This window comes from Acipenser ruthenus, chromosome 34, assembly GCF_902713425.1.
Source record: "Acipenser ruthenus chromosome 34, fAciRut3.2 maternal haplotype, whole genome shotgun sequence".
Classification (NCBI taxonomy): domain Eukaryota; kingdom Metazoa; phylum Chordata; class Actinopteri; order Acipenseriformes; family Acipenseridae; genus Acipenser; species Acipenser ruthenus.
This window is the reverse complement of record NC_081222.1, coordinates 9,124,016-9,150,978: the sequence shown is the minus strand read 5'-3', so window position 1 is coordinate 9,150,978 and position 26,963 is coordinate 9,124,016. Positions and strand designations below refer to the sequence as shown.

Here is a 26,963-nt window from a genome sequence, read left to right as displayed (position 1 = left end):
ATGGTGACCGCAGAGCAATACTGTTGCATACTGTAGTTCATATCCTGCCTACTGCAAGACCTGGACTGTGTGTTTGAAATGGTTCAAGACTCACACTGTAGTGGGGCACACGTGAAGTTGTAATAGTCATTTCAGATAATGGTGGAATAGTAACAGGAGAAATAGTAACAGCGTTGCACTGAAAGGGGGTGAGGCTTTATGAGTGTAAAAGGGGAACAATGTCCTGATAAAATATTAAATTTCCATGCGCCAAATTCACAGTGACATGATGCTGGCTGAGATGGATGGCTCTTTGATAGAAACAGCTTAATTTATTTGAAGTATTCCCACTGATGATGGGAATGATAACAGAGATGGGAGCCCAGCTAACAAGGTTAATGTTAGAAAAAAAGCTTGTCTGTGTGCCTTTGTTATTAGTGCATATACACTCTTGGAAGCTGGTCAAACTTAAAAATAGGGTCTCCCCTATCTTTAAATTAATGAAGACTATTGAGTGTGAAAGCCTGTAACCTTGGTCAAAGCAGACATCTCATTTTAATTAACTTGAAAAGATGAAGTCATAGTTTTTAAAGAAGTATTCAGAAGTCTCTGCCTTTTTGTGGCAATGTGTATTTTTGTGTTTTATGTTGTATGTTGCGTGTGTTAATGTTGGTGTATTGTAGTTGCTGCACGTGATCTAAATGGGTGTGTGTAGCACGAGTTATTTAAAATGTATAATTATATTTAGGCACAGGGATTTCACTTCACTTCATGTGCATTTAAAGTACTTAATATGTGAGCACGGGGTTTTCACAGATTAGTTCACGTGCTGGGATTCAAGTGAATAATTAATTGGTAATTGAATCCCAGCACAATTGTATATATCGATGCACATTTCATTCACTTAGGGTTGTGTGTTCAGGGCGAAGGAACGGGAGAGAGTGAGGATAGAAATAAAAAGAAGCAATTGCTACGTGGTACGTGTTTGTTTAGTGTTCGTCCCTGTTTGTTAGTGTCTGTTCGTTTTGTTTGTCTGTTTATTTTTGGCCGCAAGTGCCGTGTTGTGTTTTGTTCAAACCTTTTATTTTACAATAAACCGGCGCAAGCTGTCTGTGTTATTCATTTCCTGGTTCTGACGACACCACTCAGCCAGACTGTCACACTTTTGAAGACAGCTCTTGTTTTTACATTGTATTCTACAATTACACTCCCATATAGCAGAAAGTAAGAACAAGTTTTAAATTATTTCTAATTTATATTGATGCATTGGTAGAAGGTATAGGAATTATATTTGACCTTTGGAGAGTGATATATTGGATGTTTTAGGATTTAGCGGTGGGCATTTTAGAATTTTGCATGGCTAGTCTAACGGCTAAGCATATAACCATACTTGTACTGCTGTATTGAAGTATTAATGCTGTTAACCCTGTAAAGGCACTGGAAATGCCCAGATTGCCGATTAGCAGGGATCCAAACTGGCTTGCAACCACTTGATCCATTATTAAGCATTTAATAAACTGAAGGAGCACTATTACTGCTCTGATTCGATAAAAACTTCAAATCAGATGAGTCTGTGATTTTCTTGATTATCAAAAAGTTGTCTAGACATATTGTAAGCCTAGTGCATGAACAAAACCACTTACAGGAGTTTAAAACACCTCTGTCCTCCTTAAACGTCTCCCCTGAGTTTAAGAGTGTGCTCAGAGCAATAACAGAGCTCTGTGAAGTTGGCCCCCCTACAAACAGCACAAACGTTGAGTCATATATCATTCGTTTGTGCTGGTTTGTGCTGTTGAAACAAACGTTTTTGCTATTGTTTCTGAGATATTTTTTTTAGGGCTGACGTCACTCAGCCACCGCCACACAATGTGCTGCAAGAAGCGCAGCACCTGCACATTCTGAAGTGAACGCCAGTAAGCCTGGCCAGGCAGTCTAGTTCACTGTCAATGCATCTTTTTCAGCTCCATATATTCTTTTTGTTGTTGCCGAGTTTTTTTAAACTCCTTTGCCATGTGGTATAATTCATGTTTTACGATCATATTATATTAGGGTTAATACGGAAAATTTTTGGCTATGCATTGTTGTATTTGGCCCCGTCTGCTATCCGTAGTTGGGGGCAGAGCTTCCTTTCTTTTGGGAGCTTGTTACTGGTAAGGTATAAAAGCACAAAAAAGCCAGGTATGGGGCTGGCTGTTCCTTCTATTTGTGTGAAAAAAGAAAACGCATTTAGTTTCCAAAACCTTATAAAAGTGTTAGCCTGTGTTTTGCACGCAGCTATTTTTGTGTTTAGTCGGACGCATTTACTTTTTTTCCCTAGTGTTTTCAGTATGTGTTGGGACTAAGAATAGCTCTGTAAACATGCAGTTATACTAGCATGCAGCTCTTTTGTTTCACGTGCCGTTCTAACAACCCCTCGGTTTGATTTATTTTGCTGCTTTGTGTCGCTGTTCAATTGCTATGGACCAAGAATAAGTTTCAACCTGATGAGATTCCCGGCGGGATAATTATTATTATTATTATTATTTATTTCTTAGCAGACGCCCTTATCCAGGGCGACTTACAATCGCAAGCAAATACAAATACATTCAAGTGTTACAATACAAGTCATACAATAAGAGCAAGAAATACAATAATTTTTTTTTTTCAAGTGTGACAAACCACAATTCAATAATAATTGAATTGAACAGGAGGAGCTACACAGCGGATTCACTGTGACCGGGTGAGATCAATCCTTTTTTATTTCTGCTGGATATTGTATATTACAAATATATATTTTTGAATGGCCATTCTGTTTTTGTTTGAAGAGTGCTTTTCTTTTTGTTATTTTATTGGATATATTGTTATTTTTTGGGAACTGTATTGGACTTTTTTTTTGTACTTTTTGCTGTAAGACCGGGACTAAAACATTGATGTGCAGCTATTTCTGTATGGATGTAATGTGCAGCCGTGTAAATTTTTGAATAAGCAGTCTAATTATTTAGAGGCATATCTTTAGTTTGCTTCTGTTTCCTTTCCTCTTTAATCTATGCAACAATGTTCTGTAGTAATGGTTTGCAATTAACAGTCCTTCTAAATGGACCATGGATTCCATAGAGAACACGCTTAAACCCGGTTAAAGAAACTACAAGGAGGCTGTGTGGTCCAGTGGTTAAAGAAAAGGGCTTGTAACCAGGAGGTCCCCAATTCAAATCCCACCTCAGCCACTGACTCATTGTGTGACCCTGAGCAAGTCACTTTTTCTGATAACAAGCTGAAACTCTGAGCAGCTGATTCAAATCCCGCGGAGTCCTGGGACACGGGGGAGGGGCGGAGCCCGCAGCACAAACACAAAGGCAGCCAGGCTTCCCAGCGACAGCGTGTGGAAGCGACATCGTGTGAGAAGTACGAGTGGACAAGTACAACGCAGTTAGAAGCAGAAAGGAGGAATTACATCTTTAAATCTGGAGTTGCTTTAAATCAGAAAACATTGCAGCTTAAAGCCTTGCAGCTGCGTGTATTTTTCTGATAACAAGCTCAAACTCTGAGCAGCTGATTCAAATCCCGCGGCATCCTGGGACACGGGGGAGGGGCGGAGCCCGCAGCACAAACACAAAGGCAGCCAGGCTTCCCAGCGACAGCGTGTGGAAGCGACATCGTGTGAGAAGTACGAGTGGACAAGTACGACGCAGTTAGAAGCAGAAAGGAGGAATTACATCTTTAAATCTGGAGTTGCTTTAAATCAGAAAACATTGCAGCTTAAAGCCTTGCAGCTGCGTGTATTTTTCTGATAACAAGCTCAAACTCTGAGCAGCTGATTCAAATCCCGCGGAGTCCTGGGACACGGGGGAGGGGCGGAGCCCGCAGCACAAACACAAAGGCAGCCAGGCTTCCCAGCGACAGCGTGTGGAAGCGACATCGTGTGAGAAGTACGAGTGGACAAGTACAACGCAGTTAGAAGCAGAAAGGAGGAATTACATCTTTAAATCTGGAGTTGCTTTAAATCAGAAAACATTGCAGCTTAAAGCCTTGCAGCTGCGTGTATTTTTCTGATAACAAGCTCAAACTCTGAGCAGCTGATTCAAATCCCGCGGCATCCTGGGACACGGGGGAGGGGCGGAGCCCGCAGCACAAACACAAAGGCAGCCAGGCTTCCCAGCGACAGCGTGTGGAAGCGACATCGTGTGAGAAGTACGAGTGGACAAGTACGACGCAGTTAGAAGCAGAAAGGAGGAATTACATCTTTAAATCTGGAGTTGCTTTAAATCAGAAAACATTGCAGCTTAAAGCCTTGCAGCTGCGTGTATTTTTCTGATAACAAGCTGAAACTCTGAGCAGCTGATTCAAATCCCGCGGAGTCCTGGGACACGGGGGAGGGGCGGAGCCCGCAGCACAAACACAAAGGCAGCCAGGCTTCCCAGCGACAGCGTGTGGAAGCGACATCGTGTGAGAAGTACGAGTGGACAAGTACAACGCAGTTAGAAGCAGAAAGGAGGAATTACATCTTTAAATCTGGAGTTGCTTTAAATCAGAAAACATTGCAGCTTAAAGCCTTGCAGCTGCGTGTATTTTTCTGATAACAAGCTCAAACTCTGAGCAGCTGATTCAAATCCCGCGGCATCCTGGGACACGGGGGAGGGGCGGAGCCCGCAGCACAAACACAAAGGCAGCCAGGCTTCCCAGCGACAGCGTGTGGAAGCGACATCGTGTGAGAAGTACGAGTGGACAAGTACGACGCAGTTAGAAGCAGAAAGGAGGAATTACATCTTTAAATCTGGAGTTGCTTTAAATCAGAAAACATTGCAGCTTAAAGCCTTGCAGCTGCGTGTATTTTTCTGATAACAAGCTCAAACTCTGAGCAGCTGATTCAAATCCCGCGGAGTCCTGGGACACGGGGGAGGGGCGGAGCCCGCAGCACAAACACAAAGGCAGCCAGGCTTCCCAGCGACAGCGTGTGGAAGCGACATCGTGTGAGAAGTACGAGTGGACAAGTACAACGCAGTTAGAAGCAGAAAGGAGGAATTACATCTTTAAATCTGGAGTTGCTTTAAATCAGAAAACATTGCAGCTTAAAGCCTTGCAGCTGCGTGTATTTTTCTGATAACAAGCTCAAACTCTGAGCAGCTGATTCAAATCCCGCGGCATCCTGGGACACGGGGGAGGGGCGGAGCCCGCAGCACAAACACAAAGGCAGCCAGGCTTCCCAGCGACAGCGTGTGGAAGCGACATCGTGTGAGAAGTACGAGTGGACAAGTACGACGCAGTTAGAAGCAGAAAGGAGGAATTACATCTTTAAATCTGGAGTTGCTTTAAATCAGAAAACATTGCAGCTTAAAGCCTTGCAGCTGCGTGTATTTTTCTGATAACAAGCTGAAACTCTGAGCAGCTGATTCAAATCCCGCGGAGTCCTGGGACACGGGGGAGGGGCGGAGCCCGCAGCACAAACACAAAGGCAGCCAGGCTTCCCAGCGACAGCGTGTGGAAGCGACATCGTGTGAGAAGTACGAGTGGACAAGTACGACGCAGTTAGAAGCAGAAAGGAGGAATTACATCTTTAAATCTGGAGTTGCTTTAAATCAGAAAACATTGCAGCTTAAAGCCTTGCAGCTGCGTGTATTTTTCTGATAACAAGCTCAAACTCTGAGCAGCTGATTCAAATCCCGCGGCATCCTGGGACACGGGGGAGGGGCGGAGCCCGCAGCACAAACACAAAGGCAGCCAGGCTTCCCAGCGACAGCGTGTGGAAGCGACATCGTGTGAGAAGTACGAGTGGACAAGTACAACGCAGTTAGAAGCAGAAAGGAGGAATTACATCTTTAAATCTGGAGTTGCTTTAAATCAGAAAACATTGCAGCTTAAAGCCTTGCAGCTGCGTGTATTTTTCTGATAACAAGCTGAAACTCTGAGCAGCTGATTCAAATCCCGCGGCATCCTGGGACACGGGGGAGGGGCGGAGCCCGCAGCACAAACACAAAGGCAGCCAGGCTTCCCAGCGACAGCGTGTGGAAGCGACATCGTGTGAGAAGTACGAGTGGACAAGTACAACGCAGTTAGAAGCAGAAAGGAGGAATTACATCTTTAAATCTGGAGTTGCTTTAAATCAGAAAACATTGCAGCTTAAAGCCTTGCAGCTGCGTGTATTTTTCTGATAACAAGCTGAAACTCTGAGCAGCTGATTCAAATCCCGCGGCATCCTGGGACACGGGGGAGGGGCGGAGCCCGCAGCACAAACACAAAGGCAGCCAGGCTTCCCAGCGACAGCGTGTGGAAGCGACATCGTGTGAGAAGTACGAGTGGACAAGTACGACGCAGTTAGAAGCAGAAAGGAGGAATTACATCTTTAAATCTGGAGTTGCTTTAAATCAGAAAACATTGCAGCTTAAAGCCTTGCAGCTGCGTGTATTTTTCTGATAACAAGCTCAAACTCTGAGCAGCTGATTCAAATCCCGCGGCATCCTGGGACACGGGGGAGGGGCGGAGCCCGCAGCACAAACACAAAGGCAGCCAGGCTTCCCAGCGACAGCGTGTGGAAGCGACATCGTGTGAGAAGTACGAGTGGACAAGTACGACGCAGTTAGAAGCAGAAAGGAGGAATTACATCTTTAAATCTGGAGTTGCTTTAAATCAGAAAACATTGCAGCTTAAAGCCTTGCAGCTGCGTGTATTTTTCTGATAACAAGCTCAAACTCTGAGCAGCTGATTCAAATCCCGCGGCATCCTGGGACACGGGGGAGGGGCGGAGCCCGCAGCACAAACACAAAGGCAGCCAGGCTTCCCAGCGACAGCGTGTGGAAGCGACATCGTGTGAGAAGTACGAGTGGACAAGTACGACGCAGTTAGAAGCAGAAAGGAGGAATTACATCTTTAAATCTGGAGTTGCTTTAAATCAGAAAACATTGCAGCTTAAAGCCTTGCAGCTGCGTGTATTTTTCTGATAACAAGCTCAAACTCTGAGCAGCTGATTCAAATCCCGCGGCATCCTGGGACACGGGGGAGGGGCGGAGCCCGCAGCACAAACACAAAGGCAGCCAGGCTTCCCAGCGACAGCGTGTGGAAGCGACATCGTGTGAGAAGTACGAGTGGACAAGTACGACGCAGTTAGAAGCAGTTTGAAAGCAGGTTGACAGCTGCAGAAGCTACACTAAACTTCCAAAAAAATGGTCTTCAAACCAGTAATCTGTGACAACTGCATGATGTGGGAAATCCGAGAAAACCCAACAGAGCTCAACCAAGTGTGTGTAAAGTGCCGCACGATCCAGGACTTGCTTCAGCGATTAAGCCTGCTAGAAAAGGAGCTGGAGGAAATGAGACAGCAACAGGAGCTTGAGGAGCTGACACACCCACAATTCATGGAAGTCTACACCCCTAGCAGACTGAAAGCCACCAGGGAGATGGAAGAGAGTCGAAACAGCTGGGTTCAGATAGGCAGAAGCAGGGAAAAAAAGAAACTTCGTCAAACACAACCACCTGAAATCCAGACATCCAACAAATTTGCGCCACTTCAACATTTAGATGACCAAAACCAACATCAAGACAATGAAAGGAACAACATCCAGGACCCTATAAACTGTGCTGGCCAGGCAGCAAAAAGAAGGGAAGTCATGATTGTTGGGGACTCCATACTGAGAAACACAGCAAGCTCAGTTCGCAGTTTGGACCCCCTTACTACAACAGTGTGCTGCCTTCCAGGAGCCTCTGTCAAGCACGTCACTGAGAATATGGACAGGCTCCTAGAACGAATAGGAGACGACCCAGTAGTAGTCGTCCACATCGGTACAAACAACATTGGAAGAGACAGGCCAAGATCCCTGCAAAACAAATTCAGAGAGCTAGGAAGGAAATTAAAAGACAAGACCAAAACTGTGGTATTCTCTGGGATACTGCCGGCGCCTTGCAAAGGACCATATGGACAGCTGGAAATACAAAATCAAAATGCATGGCTGAAATCGTGGTGCACACAGGAAGGCTTCACCTTTCTTGAACATTGGACCACATTCTACAACAAGGACTATCTATACAGGTGGGACAGACTGCACTTAAACAGAAAGGGAACCAATCTACTCGGAGAAAGGATCCTTCAGGAGGTCCAGAAGCATTTAAACTAGAAAGGAAGGGGGGAGAAAACAAAAAAACAGAAGGGACACCACATCAAAACAAGGGCAACAACTCAGGTAAGACAACTATTAAATGTATTTATCTTAATGCTAAAAGTCTCAGAAACAAAATGTTAGAACTTGAAGCTACTGCACTAACAAGTAACTACGATGTGATAGGTGTTACAGAAACTTGGTTGTCTGAGAGTGATGGAGACGAATATAATATTAGTGGGTACACACTATATAGGAAAGACAGGCAGGAAAGACAGGGTGGAGGGGTAGCGCTATACATAAGAAATAGTCTTGACGCCCAGGTGTTCAATCTGGACAAAGAAAACAATGTAGAATCAATATGGGTCAGAATAATGGACACAAATTCAAAGGGCATATGTGACAGAAATACAATGAGTTCTGGTGATAAATCTTACTCCCGAACTGTGAGGGCGCTAAAGAACGGGAGGAGAAGTATCTGGAAGGGCTGGCCTGACAGTTCGTTTCCGGGACCGGGAAGTGGGTCAGCCTGGAAGGATGCGAGACTCTGTTGTAAGACCGTATTGATTTGACAGGTAAACGAGGGGCAGCTGCAAGTAATAAGGCAGCTGCAACCGTTTACCTAGATATCATGCGGGATTACATATAGGGGCCAGGGTAACGCTGTTCTTTTCCTTCGTTTGGGTTAACGTGAGGAGAGAAGGACTGAGAGAGGAGCTCTCAGAAATATAAGAGAGAAATAAGTGTTACGTGTTGTGTGTTATTTCTGTCTGTCTGTAATTGTCTGTCTTTTTCGCACCACTAGACAGTTAAAGCACACCTCCGGAGCTGTCGCCACGAAAGCACTATCCGGAGCACCACTGCACAGAGCACCTGCACGTTTGAATTCACCCAGGACTGGTGACCGTGCCTTTGTTTTCTGTTCAGGACTGTGTGGTATTATTCACGCTCCCCGCGCTTTACACATTGTTGTGTACTGCCGGGGATTTATTATTTGATGGTCGCCAGACCTGGAAACAGCACAATAAACACTTATTCACAAAATTACCGTTGTCTGCCTGTCACTCCTGCATCGCATCACCGCTACACCTGTTCCCCTTACCAGCCACTTTGCCACACGTGGTGTCATCATGGATCGCAACGCACTGGCGGAGTTGCTGCAGGCGCTGGAGAGCAGACGCGACGCAGAGGAGAGGAGGAGGGAGGAGCGCTACACAGCGCTCATTGAACGGGTAGGGCTGGCCGTTGCCGCAGCGACGACCCCTACCACAACACCGCTGATGTCGCCCCCGAAGGCACGGGCAATGAAGATGTCGGCGGAGGATGACCCCAAGGTGTATTTGGTGGCGTTCGAGCGGCTGGCTACCGCGGCGGCTTGGCCGCGGGAGTTCTGGGCCAGCCAGTTGGGACCCTGCCTGATTGGGGAGGCTCAGGCAGCCTACCAAGCCATGAGCGACCATCACGCCATCGATTATGACCTGGTCAAGCAGGCTATCCTCCGCCGTCTGAACATCACTACAGAGACCCACCGGGCGCGGTTTAGGGAGTACCGGAGAGCCCCGGAGACACGCCCCAGGGTGGTTGCAGAGCGGTTGTGCGACCACATGGTGCATTGGCTGACCCCCGGGAAGAAGACCGCCCAGCAGATGGGGGAAGCCATTGTGGTAGAGCAGTTCTGCCATGTGGTCGGCGCCGAGACCCAGGCGTGGATACGGCGCCACAACCCCGACACCCTGGAGGAGACGGTCAAATTGGCTGAAGATTTCGAGGACTCCCTGACTTCTGCCCGGATCGGGATCCTGTCGGCCCCTGCCCTTCGGAGCAGCCGACCTCTCCCTCCCTCTCCTCCAACACCACCACCACCACCACCCCCCGCGTTCCAGGGACCCAGACCTCCTAGAGCACCGACCCCATTGGGCCCCCTTGCCTCCCCCCCATGGAGACCAAGGTTGGCCCCCAGCTGGGGTAGAGGTGCTGCCCCTGCCCCGTTGCCATACCAGCAGCGGGACAGATTTCTGACCTATGCCCCCTCTGTCCCTCCTATCTGTTTTAGGTGCCACCAGCCGGGACATCTGGCCAGGTCATGCCCCGCTGCCATGGAGTGTGACGTGGCCGCGTGCAATTGGGCACCTGAAACTGGTAAGCGTGGGGAAAATGGTCGGGAGGGGCCTTGTTTGATTAATGTGGTGTTAGGGAATGTGAAAACCCACGCATTAGTGGACACAGGGTGTGAGCAGACTTTGATTAGGACAGCTCTCCTGGGTGGTGTGTCGTGGCAGCCACGAGGTCAGGTGGCCATCTCCTGTATCCATGGAGACACAACGGCATACCCCACATTAAAAGTATATTTATCGGTAGGACCGATAAAACGTCACCTTGTAGTCGGGGTGGCGGAAAGGTTGCCACACCCAGTTATTCTGGGCCGAGACTGGTCAAAATTCAAAGAATTGATGCAAATAATGGCAGTCTCAGCCACACACGTAAACGTGGCAGAAAAAAAAAGGAACGAATTGGTGATGTGTTTCCTTTTCACACTGAAATGTTTTCCCCTCTTTTCCATCCTAGAAAAACAAATAAGGAGAGACGGACCGCGAAATGGGAGGGAGCATTTGTGAGACAAGGCTGGGGTCTGGTGGGAGAGTGCTGCAATGGTAACAAACGCCAGTCGAAGGGAGTGGGAACGCAGTGTGACCGAGAGAGCGAGGTTACTGGACCGACTAGAGCAGAGGTTATTCCAGCCCCTCTCAATGTACCGGACCCGTGGTACTCAAGCGCGGACCTAGTGTGGGGCCAACATAATGACCCGTCACTGGTGCACGCTTGGGGACAGGTCCGGTCCATTGAAGGTAAGGATGTTGACGGCGCTGGGGCGCTAGTATATCCACATTTCAGTATCAAGGGGAAATTACTATATTGGGTAAACCTAGCTGCGGGCACAGGACAGCCTGTAACACAATTGTTGGTTCCCCCGTCTTGTCGGACCAAGGTCATGAGGCTGGCGCATGATATCACTTTTGCGGGGCACCTCGGAGCCGAGAAGACGAGGGAACGGATATTGCTCGATTCTATTGGGTAGGTCTTCATACTGATGTGTCGAGATATGTAGCCACATGCCCAGACTGCCAGCGAGTAGCGCCGGGTCGAGTGCGCCCCGCCCCTTTGGTCCCACTGCCGATTATTTCCACTCCTTTTGAACGCATTGCAATGGACATAGTGGGCCCTTTGCTACCTTCTGACTCCGGGTATACGCATATATTAGTGGTGGTGGATTATGCAACGCGATACCCGGAGGCAGTTCCATTGAGGTCCACTAGTGCCGCTGCAATAGCCACCGAGTTAGCGCAGATTATGGCTAGAGTAGGGATCCCCAAGGAGATTCTGACCGATCACGGGACCAATTTTCTGTCCAATACGTTACAGCAGGTGTACAAAATATTGAAAATACGTCCCATCAGGACGTCCGTTTATCATCCACAATCGGACGGTCTGGTTGAACGTTTTAATCAGACCTTAAAGTCGATGCTGAGGCGATTTGTAACACAAGAGCAGAAACATTGGGCATCGCTTCTTCCCTACCTCCTTTTTGCGGTGAGAGAAGTGCCGCAGAGTTCAACGGGGTTCTCCCCCTTTGAGCTCCTGTACGGCCGGCAGCCTCGCAGCATTCTCGACCTGCTGAGAGAGGGGTGGGAGGAGCACAAAGGCTCGTCTAAAAATGTAGTGAAGTATGTGCTCCTACTAAGAGATCGCCTGGATTTGGTCGGTCGTTTGGCCCGAGACAACCTCAGATCGGCTCAGCACCGACAGCAGCAGCATTACAACAAAAATGCACGGATTCGAACCTTTCGACCAGGGGACAAGGTAATGCTGCTACTTCCCTCATCAGAATCAAAACTGTGTGCTAAATGGCAGGGGCCGTATGAGGTGATTCGGGCTATAGGGAAAGTAAATTATGAAATTAGACAGCCCGATCGCCGGAATGAACGTGAAATTTACCATGTTAATTTGTTAAAGCCCTGGCAGGCAAGGGAGGTCTTATTTATAGCCCCAGGCAATATGGAGGATGATTTAGGCCCCTGTCCAGAGACCCCGAGCACAAGAGCGATTTCAATGGGGGAACAGTTGGTTCCGGATCAGCAAAGAGAGCTGCGTAAGCTTATTGAGGAGTTCAGCGATGTTTTTTCTGACGTGCCCGGCAGAACAAACTTAGTTGAATATGACATTATCTCTCCACCAGGTGTCACAGTGCGAGAGAGACCGTACCGGATCCCGGAAAGTCGACGAAGTGGCGTGCGCAAAGAGGTATGGGATATGCTCGAGCTTGGGGTGATTGAACCTTCCAGGAGCGAGTGGTGCAGCCCCATTGTCATAGTGGCTAAGAAGGACGGCACCAACCGCTTCTGCGTGGATTTCAGAAAGGTAAACGCTATTGCTAAGTTCGATGCGTATCCCATGCCTCGGGTCGACGAGCTTTTAGACAGACTGGGAAAAGCGAGGTTTATTTCCACTCTGGACCTGACGAAGGGATACTGGCAAATCCCTTTAACCCGCAGCTCCAGAGAGAAAACCGCATTTTCAACACCAGAAGGGCTGTTCCACTTTAAAACCATGCCATTTGGGCTACATGGTGTGCCCGCTGCCTTTCAGAGACTGATGGACCAGGTTTTACGCCCACATCATGAATATGCAGCAGCGTATATTGATGATGTGGTGATTTACAGCTCCACCTGGCGAGAGCATTTGGCTAGGCTTGCAGCCGTTCTTCAGTCTCTAAGAGCAGCCCGGCTGACAGCGAACTTGAGAAAATGTGCGTTTGCCAAAACAGAGACTCAATATTTGGGATTTTTAATGGGAAATGGAAGGGTGAGACCTGTGGTCACCAAAATCCAGGCTTTGGTTGATGCAGCGATCCCCAAAACCAAGACTCAGGTGAGGTCACTACTGGGCTTAGCCGGTTATTACCGCCGCTTCATCCCCGAGTACGCCACAGTGGTTAACCCGTTAGTCGACCTCACCAAAAAGAGTGCTCCAAATTTAATTAAATGGTCAGCTGAGTGTCAGGGGGCGTTTGATACGATTAAGCGTAAACTTTGCCAGGCCCCCACTCTTATTACCCCAGATTTCACCAAGAGATTCATCCTCCACACCGACGCCTCGGATGTAGGTTTGGGTGCAGTCTTGTCCCAAAAAGTAGCTGGAGTAGAACACCCGATATTGTACCTGAGCAAAAAAATGTTACCTCGGGAACGTAACTACTCCGTAGTCGAAAAAGAGTGTTTGGCCATTAAATGGGCTACTCACTCTTTACGATACTACCTGCTGGGACACTCATTTGATCTGGTCACAGACCACGCCCCACTCAAGTGGTTAAGCACAATGAAGGACAGCAATGCCCGGATAACTCGGTGGTATCTGGCATTGCAGCCCTTCATGTACCATATGGTACACCGTGCGGGGAAAGACCACCAAAATGCGGATTATTTTTCCCGGGAGGGGGGAGCAATGGGAAAGGTAGATTTAGCCGAGTGTTCCTTCGGCTCCACTCTGAGCGGTGGCATATGTGACAGAAATACAATGAGTTCTGGTGATAAATCTTCCTCCCGAACTGTGAGGGCGCTAAAGAACGGGAGGAGAAGTATCTGGAAGGGCTGGCCTGACAGTTCGTTTCCGGGACCGGGAAGTGGGTCAGCCTGGAAGGATGCGAGACTCTGTTGTAAGACCGTATTGATTTGACAGGTAAACGAGGGGCAGCTGCAAGTAATAAGGCAGCTGCAACCGTTTACCTAGATATCATGCGGGATTACATATAGGGGCCAGGGTAACGCTGTTCTTTTCCTTCGTTTGGGTTAACGTGAGGAGAGAAGGACTGAGAGAGGAGCTCTCAGAAATATAAGAGAGAAATAAGTGTTACGTGTTGTGTGTTATTTCTGTCTGTCTGTAATTGTCTGTCTTTTTCGCACCACTAGACAGTTAAAGCACACCTCCGGAGCTGTCGCCACGAAAGCACTATCCGGAGCACCACTGCACAGAGCACCTGCACGTTTGAATTCACCCAGGACTGGTGACCGTGCCTTTGTTTTCTGTTCAGGACTGTGTGGTATTATTCACGCTCCCCGCGCTTTACACATTGTTGTGTACTGCCGGGGATTTATTATTTGATGGTCGCCAGACCTGGAAACAGCACAATAAACACTTATTCACAAAATTACCGTTGTCTGCCTGTCACTCCTGCATCGCATCACCGCTACACCTGTTCCCCTTACCAGCCACTTTGCCACAGCATAATAATAGGAGCATGCTATAGACCGCCAAATTCAGATGCTGAGCAAAATAATCTGTTATACAATGACATTCGAAATGCGTGTAGAAAAGGAGAAGCCATACTAATGGGGGATTTCAACTTCCCCCATATAAAATGGGAAAACCCGATGGGGGGCACGACGGACGAAATTGAAATGGTGGAAATGACAAATGACTGCTTCCTAACGCAATTTGTCAAGACACCGACTAGAGGGGAGGCATGCCTTGATTTAGTCTTTTCAAATAATGAAGACAGAATAACTAAAACAGAGGTCAGAGAGCCATTGGCAAACTCAGACCACAACATGGTCTCATTTGAAATATTTTTTAAAACCCCCAAAGTAATGACTAAAGCTAAGGTTTACAATTTTAGAAAAGCAAACTATGAAGGTATGAAACGGAGACTAACAGAAGTAGATTGGAGTAAAATAGAGAGAACATCCACAGAAAAAGGATGGCTGTTTTTTAAAAATGTAGTACTAGAGGCGCAAAACAATTACATCCCAAAAGTAGACAAATCTAAATCTAAAACAAAATGGCCAAAATGGTTTAACAGATCAATTAAAAAAAATATTCAGTGAAAAAAGGCACATTACAGAGTGTTTAAAAGGGATCAAAAACAAAGCACACAGAAAGAGTACTTGGAACTGCAAACACAAGTCAAAAAGGAAGTTAGAAAGGCCAAGAGAGAGATAGAAATCAATATTGCTAAGGGGGCTAAAACCAATTCCAAAATATTCTTCCAATATTATAACAGCAAGAGAACATTCAAAAAGGAGGTTAAATGTCTAAGAGACACAAATGGTAAAATCATAGATGAAGAAAAAAAATTGCAAATATATTAAATGATTACTTCACAGGTTTTTACAAAGGAGGACATGGACAACATGTCCGACCTGTTCCTATCGAATTTTAAATAACTTTAGCATAACAGAGGCAGAAGTGTTAAAGGGACTAGGAGCTCTTAAAATAAACAAATCACCTGGGCCAGATGAGATCCTCCCAATAGCACTCAAAGAAATGAAAGAAGTTATTTACAAACCGCTAACTAAGATCATGCAACAGTCTCTTGACACGGGTTGTACCGACAGACTGGAAAATAGCAAACGTAATACCGATCCACAAAAAGGGAGACAAAACCGAACCAGGTAACTACAGACCAATAAGCCTGACTTCTATTATATGTAAACTTATGGAAACTATAATAAGATCCAAAATGGAAAATTACCTATATGGTAACAATATCCTGGGAGACAGCCAGCATGGTTTTAGGAAAGGGAGATCGTGTCTAACTAACCTACTTGACATTTTTGAGGATGCAACATTGAAAATGGATAACTGCAAAGCATAAGACATGGTTTATTTAGATTTCCAGAAAGCTTTTGACAAAGTCCCGCATAAAAGATTAATTCTCAAACTGAACGCAGTAGGGATTCAAGGAAATGCATGCACATGGATTAGGGAGTGGTTAACATGTAGAAAACAGACAGTACTGATTAGAGGAGAAACCTCAAAATGGAGTGAGGTAACCAGTGGTGTACCACAGGGATCAGTATTAGGTCCTCTGCTATTCCTAATCTACATTAATGATTTAGATTCTGGTATAGTAAGCAAACTCGTTAAATTTGAAGACGACACAAAAATAGGAGGAGTGGCAAACACTGTTGCTGCAGCAAAGGTCATTCAAAATGATCTAGACAGCATTCATAATTGGGCAGACACATGGCAAATGAAATTTAATAGAGAAAAGTGTAAAGTATTGCATGCAGGCAATAAAAATGTGCATTATAAATATCATATGGGAGATACTGAAATTGAAGAAGGGAACTATGAAAAAGACCTAGGAGTTTATGTTGACTCAGAAATGTCTTCATCTAGACAATGTGGGGAAGCTATAAAAAAGGCAGACAAGATGCTTGGATATATTGTGAGAAGTGTTGAATTTAAATCAAGTGAAGTAATGTTAAAACTCTACAATGCATTAGTAAGACCTCACCTAGAATATTGTGTTCAGTTCTGGTCACCTTGTTACAAAAAGGATATTGCTGCTCTAGAAAGAGTGCAAAGAGCAACCAGAATTATCCCGGGTTTAAAAGGCATGTCGTATGCAGACAGGCTAAAAGAATTGAATCTATTCAGTCTTGAACAAAGAAGACTACGCGGCGATCTGATCCAAACATTCAAAATCCTAAAAGGTATAGACAATGTCAACCCAGGGGACTTCTTTGACATGAAAAAAGAAACAAGGACCAGGGGTCACAAATGGAGATTAGATAAAGGGGCATTCAGAACAGAAAATAGGAGGCACTTTTTTTACACAGAGAATTGTGAGGGTCTGGAACCAACTCTCCAGTAATGTTGTTGAAGCTGACACCCTGGGATCCTTCAAGAAGCTGCTTGATGAGATTCTGGGATCAATAAGCTACTAACAACCAAACGAGCAAGATGGGCTGAATGGCCTCCTCTCGTTTGTAGACTTTCTTATGTTCTTACTTAACCTCCTTGTGCTCCGTCTTTCGGGTGAGACGTAATTGTAAGTGACTATGCAGCTGATGCATAGTTCACACACCCTAATCTCTGTAAGTCACCTTGTCTGCTAAATAATAATAATAATAATAATAATAATAATAATAATAATAAATAATATGATGTATGTAGCTATTAAAACACATGATATATAAATGTATCTTTTCTACCAGCTGCAATGGTTGGTTTATTTAACATTGAAAGGGTGGTTTATACTTGAAAGTTTTCTGATACTGTTTAAGTCCTACTACACTGATTTCTCCATGTACACACATTTCATTACTGCTATATTTGCTAATAGTATATAATAAACAGATCCTGTTGAAGTTTACTCTCTTGGTTCCCGTGAAATCCTTGTTTTATGCTGTACTGAATTACTTGCTGGGGCCGCAGTATTTGGTGTTTTATCCTCTGTGTCAGTATACTCCTATGACCTAGGTGTTTCGTTATTTTATACTAGGTAAGTTTGTTACAGATTGGTAAGTGAGTCTAAATGCTAGTTAGTTGTTGTAATGACATCCACTGCTGTTTGTAGTAATACATTTTCTAAACTGTTTGAGCTGTGGTTGATTGAAGTCAATTCTGATAGTGTGGAAATTGGACCAGCTCTAGACCGGTAGGACAATATAAATTGGCAAACAGTGTCTTAGAACGCCAGCCAGTCTAAGGACCACACGTCCAAGGGCAGTCTGAGCTGTGGCAGTCAGAGTGAGGACAGGTGGAGAGAGGATCTTTTCCCCAATCTCTCCCAATGGCTACTAGAGGCCTCATTCCTACTCTGACACCTAACGTCTGGATCACCTGGACAAAGCATGCTCACTCTTTCTCCTCTCCTAGAATAAACACTGGTAAGTACCTGCTCCAGATACCACTACTACATCCTTCTCCCCCTAAACTGCCTGCTAAAAATTTTAAAATCTCCTTTTTCAATTGTCATTCTCTGACTAACAAATCTCTGCTTCTTACTGAACTTGTAACTGATGCTAATCTTGATCTTCTCTGTCTAACTGAAACCCGGCACTCTATAAACGATGTGCACTTACTACATCTAACCACCCCAAATAGCTATTCCTCTTTGACAAGCCTCGCCTCATTGGCCGAGGTAGGGGCACTGCTGTTATTGCTAAATCTGTGCTCACTTCCTCAGTTCTTTCTTTACCAGCCTTTTCTTCATTTGAGCATCTCGTAATCAAGCTCTCCTCTCCCACGTCCGTCACTTATCTACCGTCCACCAAAGAATAACTGCTTTTATTGCTGAGTTTTCGGAATTTCTAATTTCTCTCCCTTGTCTGCACTTCTACTGACAAAATACTCCTCCTAGGTAACTTGTAACGGTTGGCTATCTGGGGTGCCAGGCAAATGCATAATCTACCATATTTAATTGTCACCAAACCGCTACTAGGACATAGTAATTCACTTTTCCATATGTGACACCACTACACCCTATATATACCCAGGGAATAATAACTGTGTAATTGAAATAAATAAATAATTAACAAACAGGACAGAAAAAGGTAAACAGCTAGGAGAAGAAGCATTGAGGAACCATGCAATCCTCAAGCATTTATTACGCTCTACAAGTAACAAGCAGGCCTCTTGGTTACTGACCGTAAACTAACAAAGAAATATACTAGTTAATTACATCAATTGACCAATCACACTATTAATTGGTTATACGAACACCAACAACAAATATATTGCACAGCATTGTTAGATATTGCACTCAAATAAGTTACATATATTTGCAGACTTAAACTTGTTACACATATTGCACGCAAGTAGCTAATAAATATACTGCACATAACATTTTAATTAAATAGTTAGCATATATAATAGATTAGTTAATCATCAATTAAATTAGTTAACTATTGATTTGTCTCAAACCACCAATTTAAAATCACAAGTAGCATTTAGATTTCAAAATTAAGTGATCAATTAATCATGATTTAGAAAAGACCATCCATTATGCTATATTGTTTATAATTTGTCCTTAACTGACACTATTCTTAACTTGCAATAGTCGATAAAACTAGAGTCAATGGCGCACTTATGCTATGCAAATATAGAAATAATAAAACTATATAGCATAACTAATAAGGTTGCAATGCATTGCAATACAGGAAAACAATTTACAATTATAGAGCATGTAATCCAACAAACAATATATTAATTAAATGCTGCACAAGAGTTCCAGCACGTTTATCCAAAGAAGCAGGAGAAATGAAAGAAACAGAAATAAAGTGCATCTGTGTTTAGAACAAATCGCAGTAAATGTCCATTAGTTTAAGAGCAATAAAACTAGTAGTACGCTCTCCTTTTCCACCGTAATAAAGAATCAGCATGAAATAGTTAAGACAGTTCGATATAAATGCAATTGTCCATATCAGGAAAACTATAAACAAAAGTTTATTTTCTCAAACCCGATGTAAATTCGGCAGCAACACGTCTCCCCAGGTTCCACACGCACTCCAGCCACAGCTCTCACCGCAACACTGCAACACAGCTCACTCGAATAGTTCGTTATTTTTCTTTACTCTTTTCTGTAAAACATCCAACAGCTATACTTGCAAAAACTAACAAAACACAGCTAAACTTCTTGTCCTCAGTAGCGTGCCGCCATATTTTCAAAACTTTCTTCTTTCTCTGTCTCTCTCTTGCTCAGCTCAACCATATCTCCCGCAACACACCTTGCGCACGTCGTCTTTTTTTTTCCCGTCCTGCAACAGTGCTAGCTTTATACCCCTGCCCCTGCAATCCCAATGTTACGTAATCATTTTTTTTTTTAAGGAAGCAAGTAATATATAGACAAACTTCAACATTAATGGTCGACTTGCCTTCTTCACCTCTAGTGGCTGACTTCATCACATTTTGGACTGTCTTGGGCTCTCTCAATCTGTCAACGTCCCCACTGACATCCGTGGACACACCCTGGATCTGCTCATCACCAGAGGACTTAACCTCTCCAATCTCTCCATCTCAGATATCTCACGCTGACTATTTCTTAATCAGTTTTAATATTAATCTTCAAGCACCTGAATCCTCTAAAACCCGCGGAATGTGTCTCGTCATCCCCTATAACTGGTACTCCCCAGTCTTTGGCTGACGATGCGGTGACTTTCTACAACGCCCCCTTACTCGGATCATTTAAACCATTACCCCGCTTACAACAGCAGGAAAAAATCGCACCTGCCCATGGTACTTAAATCTGCCTGCCACAAGCTTGAGTGCAGTGAGATGACAGGACATAGTAATTAAGCACACTAGATGAGAAGTGTAGGAGGTGTTGGAATTTAAACACTTACATGCTGTGTGACGCTTGTTTGTGCACCTGGTCTCACGGCTTGAATGTTTTCCACTCTGCCATTGAGTTCTTCTCTCCTGAGTTCTGAGAGCACAGAATTCAGAAAGCTTGACTTTCCGGAACCCACACTGCCCGAAATAAGAATATTTGTTGTGGGGGTCTTAGGGTGTGGTTGGTGGTTTTTTATTTCTTCTTGAAGTTTCATGTAAGCACTGTAAAACAAGTGAAAATGAAAAGAAATATCAAACTTTAAAAAGCTCAGTCTTACAAATATTTCAAAAAATACAAAAATAAACTGATCTTACTCATCACTAAATTCAACATCATGCCATGGATTAGGGAGAAGTGGCTCCGGTTTCGATTGTTCTGCAAAACAAGGAGAGATACATAAATACGCACAGCTCTGTTTTTTCTGTGGTAAAGATGAGGCTTTTAATATGACTTACTTCTTGTCGGAGCAGATGACTGTCCTTGAACACTGTTGCCAAGAGAAAAACAAAATAGAAAAAGACGATGATAATTAATAAAGAAAAATAAAACCTACCCCATTTAAGAGGCAGATTTTTTGCAGACATTTTAGGTTTTTAACTCCATTTGTATTTTTTTTACAATTGAAATTTGAGATGGCGAGCCAGGAATCTGGCTGCGTTGGTTTAGAATTTCAATCAGAGAACCCGAAAGGACGTTTGAAGTGGAGATCTACGTTTTTTTGTTTCTGCGTGCTATGGTCTAGACTCAACCCGAGTAGTACTATTGAATTCAAATATCCTAGGATATATCAAGCAAAACTGGGAATCTGGTTGAGTCTTTTTGTTCTGTGGAATTGAATGCTGTGTACTGTGTAAATTGTATATCTGCTATAACCAGCAGCAGCATTTGCACTGCAGGAAGTTCTGGATTTGCTGTGGCATTTGCTGGAGTCTGCCTCCGTCAGCACGTCTGCTGACAGCAGTGCCGTTGCCAGCAGTAACGTTGCCAGCAGTAACACAGCCAACGTTGCCAATGGCAGCATTTCCACTGCCGGAATTGCCCCGACTGGAGGAGCCAGTATTGGAGCTGTCAGCATTTCTGCCGATGGCATTGCCATTAGCAACATTTCCGCTGCAGGAATTGCCCCAGCTAAAGGAGCCAGCCGGGGAGCCGTTGGCTTTTCCACTGACAGCACTGCCACTGACAGCATTTCCACTGCTAGTGGTGCCACGGGAGGAGGAACTCTCCCAACCGTCAGCATTTCCGCTGACAGCAGTGCCCTTAGCAGCTTTTCTGCTGCCAGAATTAACTCTGCTGGTGGAGCCAGCCTGGAAGCTGTCAGCATTGGTATGGGGAACATTGCCGCCCATGGAGCCCTTAAGGTCTCTGTGTCTCTGGCTCAGGACTATGGGATTTGGGGCTTTTAAGGGGGAAGTGGCCGGCCATGTGTGCTGCGCACAAAGGGGGGGGGGATATGTGGCAGAGTGCCCCGCCCCTGTGTGTAATTTGTGTTATATGTTGTATGTGGTGTGTTTATTGTTGGTGTATATGTATTTTTGCACGGGATGTAATGGGGCTATGCTGATTAAAATGGGTAACTGTATGGAAGCACAGGAAGTGCACACATTAGTTCATGTGCTGAGATTCAAGTGAGTGATTAATTAGTAATTGAATCCCGGCACAGATGTGTGTGTGTGTGTGTGTGTGTGTGTGTGTGTGTGTGTGTGTGTGTGTATATATATAGATGCACAAATCACTCTTGAGGTTGGAGAGAACGGGAGAGAGTCGGGAGAAATATAAATAAATTACTAACAAATGCTACACGTGCTGGGTCTACACCAGCCCTACACCAAGCCCAGTCTACTTGTTGGAGGTCAGTGTTTTGTTTGTCTGTTTGTTTGGCCATTGTACCATTTATTTTGAGTGTTTTTGTTTTGTTCAACTGTTTTATTTGTTCATTTATAATTAAATCCACGCATTGGTGCATTCAATCACCATTCAGTTGTCTGTCTAGTTCCTGGTCTGACATCACCACCTGAGCAGTCCGTCACACTGCACATGAGAATATAGATTTTATTTTTTGACAACTGCCATATTTTTGTTTTAAGGTAATAAAAAATTGTTACCAGAAAGAATCCCACTTGTGTGTTGCAATTGAATTAGTAAAAATTAAAACTATAGTATTCCGCCAGTCTATTTCTGAATCTAGAAGAAAAATGGTTAACTGCTATAATACAGTGGTTACACCACTAATTTTTGTTGACACTATATTTTTGTTGATACTATTTTGTTTATTTGATTTACTGTTTTATGTTCACTGTTAGCTCTCTTTCTCTCTCACTCTGATGGAATGGGTTTAATCATGTGTAAGACGTGTCTTTATTATTTCACCTTGTGAATGCAACTCATCCTTTTTGTATTGGCAGTCAAATTGAACTTTTCTTACATGACCAGACCTATTTTATTTACAATCTATTTGAAAACCCAAACTTTTTTTTTTTTTTTTTGCTTGGTGTGCTTTTTATAAATAACTATTTTGCTATTACTACTTCACCAAGTCTCACCATTAAAACTTTTACCTGCTGTGCCCTGTGGCTTTGGGCCACATATATATTTAAAGAAATAACAAATGTTATTTGTTGTTTAATTATGTGAAAAAGAATACCTGTAAAAATGGGCTAGCTAGAGGCAGGGGCCAGGAGAAGACAGGGGTTTAAGGTTGGAAGCAGCTTCTTTTGTGTGTATTCCTGGTGCAAGTTGTAGGGGCTACAGATACAGGACAGTCTGCTTTCCTACAAGGATAGGGCCTTTCAGCTCGCTAAGCTTATGGTTCCCTGGAGCACAAATCTCCAGTGGTGCACATATAGAATAGGCATCTGTATGGTTGGGGTCCTCTGGAACATCGGTATCGGATGGGGTAGATATGTTTAACATAGGATTGGACATACTTAGCTAGGAGCAGCTAAGGTGAGAGGATTAACAGGACAAAGCAGGAGAAAAACAAGTACCCTGTTAAGGTGAACCAGATGTTCTAGAATGACTGGGTCAGTCTCCAGAGTCTCATGTGCATGGGGGGTTTCTTTAGGATCTGTATAAAAAGGGGGTTTCCTTGTCTGTAGTTTATTCAGAATCTACCATCCATCTTGAACCCGTACACGCTGTCTGTAATTCACATGAACTGTTATGTTCAGAGCCTCACAACTCTGAAACTAGACTTTGTGTTCGTAATCTTTGTATGCTGTTTGTTCTTTATAAAACTCTAAAAAGACAACCAGAGAGGTTTTGTGTTTCATCCAGGTCTGCAGCGTGCGGGAACAGTCTGCACTCACAGGTCAGCAGAGCAGCAGCAGCATTAAGGGCTATTCAGAGTCCAGAACACGCAACCTACTCGCGGTACAATCGAAGAATAATTGGTGCGCGTCTTGAGATGTGTGAGACGCAAGGCGTAGACGCGCGCATCAAATCGTTAAGTTGACATTTTTACTTCCATTTCTGTAGGGAGACATGGATGTATATACAGGACAGATATGCTAAATAAGAAAAAAATGAGGGGAAAGAGTGGGGACGCCCCTGGAAGTAAGAAAACACCGAAATATATTGAACTTTTGAGCTGCCTATCCGAATTTATCAAACACAGGGACACAGATTCAAATGTGCCAGAGCAGGATGATGAGGTATGTATTGAAATAAATAAATCAAACAAGTACAGTATATGCAGGCTTGCCATAAGGAATTAAGGAGTAGGAGTAATAAGAAATAAACAAATACGTTGACGTGAACGAAAATAATTCTAGCTTGAGAGAATCTTTATCCCATCTAGCTTTAATTTCTTTGTCACAAAATAAAAACACACAGATTTATTTCATGACATATTGCCATATAAGTTTGTATATAGAGGCTAGATATAATTACACATTCATTCACAGATGAGCTTGAAGCTAACTTATTGTTATACGTGTTTGATAGATACAATCATGTTGATGTCTTATTCAGTATTATTCAGTTTGAGTTAAAAGTAATAATATACTGTACTTTATGACGTAACAATGAAGTTTGAAACCTTTGTTTCCAATGTTTTTTCTTAAGATTGTTATTTTATTACAAGTAGCCTATGCTGTGAAGAAGTTATTATTGTTATTTTAAAACCCAGCACCACCAGACAATGCTGAAGAGAGTGAAAGTATTTGCAGCAACACAGAAAGTGCATCTGTAGGTCAGCTAGATTACGCACCTGTTCCAGAGGTTTCTGAATCCCAGGATGAGCAACCAGCTAGGAAGAAGAGAAAGAGTTTAGATCCTGTGGAAGAAGCTTTGCTAGACAGGCTAAAACATATAGATACATCAAAAGAAAAAAACGAGGATGAATCTTTTGCAAAATTCATCTCCGTTTCTCTCAGCAAACTCTCTGAGTGAAGTAGATCCCTGGCAAGGTTCTGAATTCATCAGCTTCTGTATGACACGTTGCAGATGGATTGTACCCAGACCTTGGCGCATACTCCCTCAAATGTGCCATTAAACTCCAGTACGTCACACATCTCTACTTCATACTTCCCTGAGGAATCCTCGGAAGAGCATCTTTCCCAAACCGGTCTGCACTTACCACATGCAACAAATTGTCATTATACTGACTTATAAATATCCTACAAAAACTAATCATTGGAATGTAAATGCTGCCACTTGTTGACATTCACTTACTAAATTATAAAACTATATTATTTGGTGTTTTGGGTATAATATTGTTACTGTAAAGGACTGGGAACTATTGCTGCTCTAGGCTGCTGTGGAGCAGTGTTAGTAAAGCGTAAGTAAAACCTAATAGTACTTACCCTGACTTGCTGCTAGGGGACCCGCTGTCCGTGTCCTTGTATAGGAAACAAAAAAAGGGGAAAAGTTGAGTGTTTTAACAAAATTGAAGACCATGGGATATTGCATGGGAAAAGGGTAGCATTGATATGAAATGTTATATCTCCTTATTTTTGTAAAGACTGCCCAATGTTTTCTGCAGTGTTTTAAAAGTTAAGTTTAATTTTCTTTTGAGTGGCAGCTTCTCGTATTGTTGGCTGCATGGCTTCATGAGAAAGAACGTGTGCACGCGTGTGTTCACCTTGGTATTTAGACCTGCAGGGGTGTGTGCCCATTGATGAATAGGACTGGGAACTACTGCTGCTGTAAGGGTGCTGTGACTACTAGTTTTTTTTCTCTTACAGGCCAGTTTGAATGCATGCTCTATGCATTTAATAATTTTATTTTTTTGTTTTGTTTTCTTGTTTTGCCTGTAAATAGTTTGACTGTCCCTTGCTTTTAAACCACACTAGCTGTGGTCCTGAGGAGATCTCTCTGTTTTGTGAAGATTTTTTTCAAATAAATAAAAACTGGTTTTTGGACTTCTGTTGTGCGAGAACTTCTCGTCAATCTTCAACACCATCAGAACCCTTCCTTTAGCCTGCTGATCCTTAACTATACAGGATAACACCCACTAACTTACAGAAGTTTTCACAGAAACATTGTACATTTCATCATGAGAATTACAATTATATTACTTTATATTCTACAGTAGATGTGTTCTATTTCCAGTGTAGTATTTATATGGGGTGCCAAACAGGCAATATATCAACTTTGATATATATACACACACACACACACACACACACACACATCAATGTTTGATATATATGGATTGATATTTGATATATACATCAATGTTTGATATATGGATTGGTATTTGATATATACATCAGTGTTTGATATATATGGATTGATATTTGATATATATATATATATATATATATAATTAACATTAATACATATATATAAAAAACACTGATGTATATATATATCAAACATTAATGTGTATATATATATATCAAATATCAATCCATATATATCTAACATTGATGTATATATATCAAATATCAATCCATATATATCAAACATTGATGTATTTGACCCTAAACCACGCCCCTTTACACATTCTGATTGATTTATGGCCACAAGCCCCGCCCCTTTCCACACCTCTGAGTGATTTGACCCATAGTCCCCGCCCCTTTCCCCACACCTTTTTGAATGATTTATGACCCTTATGTCCCACTCCTTTTTTTCTGACATCAACCGGATATCCTCCAAAAGACCACCCCTAAAAATGGCGTCTGTTGTACCCTAGTTTATATAAACATTATATAATATTATACACTATTACATAGAAAACAAAAACAAAGTATGTGCATTAATCTTTTGACAATGCATGAGTGCCTCCAAAACAATAACCTTAGTTATTAACAATCAGAGGGATCCTAAACATATAAAAGAGTATCAGTATCAGTATCTTATAAATTATTACACTGAAAATTAACCCATGATTGTATGAGGAAAAATGTACTGGGCCCCTACCTTTTTTCAGGTTTTAGGGTTGTGGTAGGTGTTGGAGCAGTCCCACAACACACCTGGTTCTGCATAATGGACTAAGGATTATTTTAAGACCAAATAAGATGTAATTAGGAATAAGGGTTGTATTTTTCTGTTCAAACTGAAGATATGTTGTAGGGTACTGTGACAGGGAGCGTGAGGATCTGAGCTGCCGACCCAAGAGGGCGCTAAGCAGAGGTACTTGCACGCCTGTTCAGAGATGGGCCGGCTTGGAGAGAGGGGCGGAAAAGGAAGTCGGCCATCTTGGTGCAGGGCGGAATGACCATATTAGGGGACAAGATTACTGTGATCAGCTGTGCTGCATTAGACAACTGGCAGGTGTGCCGTGTCGCGCTGATCATGCGGTGGAGTCTCCTAGTATATAAGGGCTGTCATTCTGTAAGTGCGGGGCTTTTGAGGTAATA

The 26,963-nt window shown here is 43.6% G+C and overlaps 1 protein-coding gene across 2 annotated transcripts in view; it reads right to left on the bottom strand.

Annotated features, from left to right (window-relative positions):
• Positions 1-26,963, bottom strand: part of LOC131704992 (uncharacterized) — a 93,404-nt gene that overhangs the window by 15,224 nt on the left and 51,217 nt on the right. For both annotated transcript variants that reach the window (XM_059006832.1, XM_059006833.1), the window contains 5 exons: positions 24,963-24,997; positions 24,368-24,406; positions 20,613-20,644; positions 20,472-20,532; positions 20,168-20,378 (listed from right to left, as the gene is read on the bottom strand). In XM_059006832.1, the coding sequence (XP_058862815.1) occupies positions 20,168-20,378; positions 20,472-20,532; positions 20,613-20,644; positions 24,368-24,406; positions 24,963-24,997 (378 nt within the window). The remainder of the gene's footprint in view (positions 1-20,167; positions 20,379-20,471; positions 20,533-20,612; positions 20,645-24,367; positions 24,407-24,962; positions 24,998-26,963) is intronic.